The 5,126-nt window shown below is 38.3% G+C and overlaps 1 protein-coding gene across 1 annotated transcript; it reads right to left on the reverse strand.

Annotated features, from left to right (window-relative positions):
* Nucleotides 1-2,004: 2,004 nt before the first annotated feature.
* Nucleotides 2,005-3,309, reverse strand: LOC118736062 (jerky protein homolog-like). The gene is made up of 3 exons (XM_036466170.1): nucleotides 3,000-3,309; nucleotides 2,460-2,936; nucleotides 2,005-2,400 (listed from the first exon to the last, which is right to left on the reverse strand). The coding sequence occupies exons 1-3, from the start codon at nucleotides 3,225-3,227 to the stop codon at nucleotides 2,005-2,007; spliced, it is 1,101 nt and encodes a 366-aa protein (XP_036322063.1). The 5' UTR covers nucleotides 3,228-3,309.
* Between the last annotated feature and the right edge of the window lie 1,817 nt (nucleotides 3,310-5,126).

Consider the following 5,126-nt stretch of genomic DNA (forward strand, 5'->3'; position numbering starts at 1 on the left):
TAAAAGCGTACTCTAAGTAGACGTTTTCCTGTCAAAATTTACGGAGCAAATATAAAAGTGGTCTTAATTTTAAGAATATGCTTCCCAATCAAAGGATATTTTGAGATTTTGCACTTTTGGATGATACAATCGTCTTGTCCTCAATGACGTTGATGTGAGTATTTATACATTCCCGCAAGCAGGTCTTTTCAGCAGCAGTCCAATTAACTTCACGAATTATTTTCACTTCCTGTAAAAACTAAATTATTTACGTTAATAAATTATATTTTACAAATATTTGTTATTTACTTACAGTTTGCTGCGCCATTTTCAAAATTATTTATAAAAGTCCTTTGACACAGGGTGAACTTGCTAAAATCACAAAGTTTTCCTAATGCCGATTGGTTACTTTTTTCATTTTATATTAATGGCCCTGTTTTGTGTCAATCTAGCAAAAACCTGCCTCTAACATGTCTATAACTGACTAAAACTTCAAGCCTGCTCTAAACTTAAAGATTAATTTTAACTAGAAGAGGTTTTAACTTTCGACTATAACTACGGGCCATTGTATATATTATATATATGTATAAGCGGAAAAATTTTTAACATTTTAACGGAGACAGTGGGAATTTCCCGGTATTTTGGCAAATTTTTGCGATCCTAGCAAAGTTTAATAAACCCTTTCAGCTAATCAGCAAAATAAAACTAAATTTTACCTCGAAATTGTGAAGCGAAAGTGCGTTTGTCCTATTATTAGCTGCTTTAATACCTTAAAACTTCCGAGTTTAATGTACAGTGTCGGTACTGTTTGTTAAGTTTCTCTTCGTCTTCTTCCCCTAAACGAAAACCAATTATATATTTAGCGCCCTGCATAAAAAAGTCCTTTTTTCTTTTGTAAAACAAATTTTGTCACACACGTTTGATAACCCTTTCCCATAAGGTAAAGTTGTTTAACAAAGCTTATTTCCGCAAATTCCATTGTCTGATTTCTCGGTCGGGAACCCAATGCAAAATTTTGATAATGCCTCTCGAAAGAAGCCCAAAAAGAACTTCTTAGATGGCGAAATTTTTACGCAAACTGTTGCGCCAAAGACGTCGGAGATAGATATTCACTCGGAAAACCAAGGGGCAGTTCCAAAATAGGTAACACGGAGTGTAACGGCGTCACGTAACCAAAAGGAAATTGAATATGACCCATCTATGAGCGTTTTCATATTTGAGGCTGACAATTTGGTACATTTCTGTACAAAATTTTCTTCACTCCCCATAGATGAACTAACAGTGCCCTTGCTGAAATCTTACCGGAAGGACATAGACGAATACTATGCGGAAGTTAAGCGAGCATATCGAAATATCTCGTTGGCTGCAGATAGCGAACTTCCCCAACGTTCAAATTACTAGCCAGGAATAAAATGGAGCTTTGCCAGGAGCTGGCAAACAACGTCAAGGCCCAAATTTCGGATCTCATGGACGTGCAGATTTCCCAACTGAGCGAAACGTCTCGTCTAGCAGAGAAACCCCCTTTTTCGGTAAAGGAGAATGAAAATACCTTTATGTGCCTGAATGTCCCACCATGTGACACCGAGATTTTCTCCGGAGGTTACGAAGAATGGCCGTCCTTCCATGACATGTTCACGGCAGTTTATATTAATCACTCCAAACTTACCCCTGCCCGAAAACTGTATCATCTCCGATACAAAACAACCGGAAAAGCCGGAGCCCTGGTTAAAAATACGGTCTTTGTGGTGAAAACTTCAGCTTGCATGGAATGCCCTCAAGTCCCGATATGAAAACAAAATAATCCAGGTGGACAAGCAGATTAAAAATCTTCTTACTCTCTCCCAAGTGCATTTTGAAAACAGCGAAGCATTACAGATACAGTGCACTCGCGAAAACTCGAACTAATGAAAACCAGCCCTGTCCGAGTTATCGAAATGTTCGAGTTTTCGAACGTTATGTATTTTTAATATATTTGTATGTATTCGTTTTAACAGTTTTCATACCCTGTCCATTTTTATGGCATAGTTAATCAAAGAGATTCTCTGGTTTCATGTTTTGTAGTTCATTGCCAGTTAATTTAATAAAAAATGTTAGCAAATATGAATGTTGCTTACAAATTATTAGAAAAAAAGCAGTGATCTTGGTTTGATGTTTCTTATTTTCTACCGCATTCAATACAGCCTTTTCGCGCAGTGATTGTAGCACATTAACTTTTCTCGGGCTAATTTTTTCAGCAGTTGCCCATGCTATAGCTTTGTTGAAAATTGTTACGGCTTCGGATGAACTTATGTGTTCTTGTTCATTTCCACCTGTAGCTTCAACTTCACCTTCGGAATCGCTTTCTTCTATAGCTTCAATATGATCCTCTTCAATCAAGTCGTCGTTATTCCAGTCTCTTATTTCTTCTTCTGTGAAAGTAGCCTAATAAATATTTATTATTGTTATCGTGTGTTTTTTATTTACATCAAAACCATAACTACCTCAGGATTTAAGTGTTCGAGAATTTCGGCAGCTTCTTTTTCCATACTTTTAGCTTCAGCTTCCATTTGGTTTTTCAAGACACTAAGTGGAATGTCATCGTCGTCATCGTCTTTCAGGTTTGCAAAGTTTAAAATATTAGTCCAGCATTTCGCCAACGTCTCCTGACTCAATTTATTCCAAGCTCTATCCAAAAATGTAACAGCATCTCTCAAGCTAATTTTTTTTAATGATTGGATCAAATCGCAATCATCGGAGAAAATAGCTGCCAAGAGAGAATTTCGGTAATGTAGCTTCGTTATTCTTATTGCGTTTTGATCCATTGGTTGAATCAAAGGAGTTACATTCGGCGGCATAAACATCACCCGAATTAAACCATCTTCGGATCTTAACGTGTCCTCGTTTGGATGCGAAGGTGCATTGTGAAGCAAAAGTAACGCCTTATCAGGTAGTCCTATATTTTTTAAATAAGTTTTCACCTATGTAATACAAAAAATTGGTTTTTTAAAGGGTGTTTAGTTTGTAGTCAAATGTGAACTTGCCTGTGGTACAAACGAAAAGTGAAACCAATTTTGGAACAGAGTTGATGTCATCCAGGCTGATTTTGAGCTTCGGTACTCCACTGGGCAGCTAAAATGCCTAAATGCACGCGGATTTTTGGCTTTTCCAATGACAGGCATTTTAACCTTGTGTTTCCCAGTAGCATGCGCACACGCCAGAAATGTGATGCGCTGTTTTTCAGATTTGTTTCCCGGTGCCTGCTTTTCCATTCTAGAAACGTATGATTTTCCCGGAAGGAGCTTCCAATATAACCCGGATTCATCTGCGTTGTAAATTTGTTCTGGGCATAGTTCAAGCTCCTGAGTTTTAGCTTGTAACTGAGTTTTGAAAGGCTCCACTAACTCTGGTCGCGAGGATAGTTTTTCCCCTGATATTGAAATCAATCGTATGCCATGCCGTTTTTTAAAATTTTGTAGCCATCCATCGCTGGCAAAGAAAGTTGAGCCATTCTCGCTATATTTGGCATGTAACTCCTTAGCTTTCTCTTTCAACATTAATCCATTTATAGGATAATTCTTGCTGCGTTGTAATAAAAACCACTTGTAAGGATTTTTTTCCATTTGTGGCAATTCTGAAGCGCGAAGCGTTTTACGTTTTCCAGGGCCCGATAGCGTGTTATTAACGCATTCCAAAATTTTGTTTTCATTTTTCACAATTCCACAAATTGTGGACTTGGCAGTGTTATATTTTTTGGATAGAGCTGTGATACTAACGCCATTCTTGGCCTCGTTAATTATTTCAGCCTTTTTTGCTAAACTCAAAACATTTAGTTTTCGTCCCATTATAAAACGCAAATAAATTTGATCTTAACCGCGCAAAATCCCGTATATCACTGACAAATATCAATCAATTTAAAAGAAAAGTTCCGTAATTAGCAAGAAACCTAGCCAGTGCGGCGCCTTAGAATGAAACAAAAGACGCACACAACAACAAAAATTTGAATATCGGCCGTTACAGCACATGCAAAACGACAGTTTCTCACATGTTTTTCCATGAAAAAAGAAAATAATTGTTCGAGTTTTAGAGTAGGTACATTTTGTTCGAGTTTTAAAGAAAAATGGAGAAAAAAAAAAGTTCAAGTTTCCGAATGTTCGAGTTATCGTGTGTTCGAGTTTTCGCGAGTGCACTGTACTTCAAAATTCCATCAACAATTCTCTGTCTGTCTTAAATGCTCAAGACGTCCCGACAGAGAACTGGGACCCAATCCTAGTATACACATGCTAGTCGAAGCTACCCCAAGAAACGTTATCTTTGTGGGAACAATCCCTAAGTTCTCGCAAAGATCTCCCAACCTGGGAACAAATGAATAAATTTCTTACAAAACGATATGAGGTAGTAGAGCGGCCTTAAGGCGAGAAACAAATCAAGCCCGGGTTTGTTCAGAATCGAAGTCACAACAGAACTCAAAACATTTATGTTGAAAGCACCACGACGAACCCCTGTCCTATGTGCGATGCAAATTTAAAAAGTTGTCTGTGCGTGATAGGTATAAGGTGGTCCGAGAAAATCAGATGTATGAAAACTGGTTCTCATTCTCCCACTTAAGAAGTGACTGCTCAAGTCAAAATACGTGCGCAGTTTGCCAGATAAACCATCATTCGTTACTCCATGTGACCACTCACAATGATCAAACCCGGCTCGCAAGCATTCAATCGCCAAACACTAAGGCGATCCAGGAAACCTCAAAACCCGAAGGAAATATGAAATCCGACAGATCAAGGAAACTAAAATAGATCACAAACACCCACAAACGCGGCTAGCAATTCTCAGTCACCCGCCTATACATACAGTCCACAGGTGCAATCCATGCACATAGTAAACGAAGGAAAAACTCTACTTCCAACAGCTCTCGTCTTAATAGAGCATCTCGGAGTACTGCATAAGGTTCGAGCTCTCATCGACCAAGGTTCTCAAAAAACTTTCATCACCTCGAAAGAACAAAATCGCCTAAGACTCCCCACCGAAAGGCTCAATATGAAATTTCCGGAATGGGTGGAAAATTAATTCAAAATTCCAGCCATATATGTTCCTTGAGATTAGTTTCGCCGAAAAATACAGTCGATTGATACACAAGCGTGCGTCCTTCCACAATTGACTAGACTTCTTCC

Source organism: Rhagoletis pomonella, unplaced genomic scaffold (genome assembly GCF_013731165.1).
Source record: "Rhagoletis pomonella isolate Grant_MI unplaced genomic scaffold, Rhpom_1.0 Rhpom_scaffold_00003, whole genome shotgun sequence".
Lineage (NCBI taxonomy): Eukaryota > Metazoa > Arthropoda > Insecta > Diptera > Tephritidae > Rhagoletis > Rhagoletis pomonella.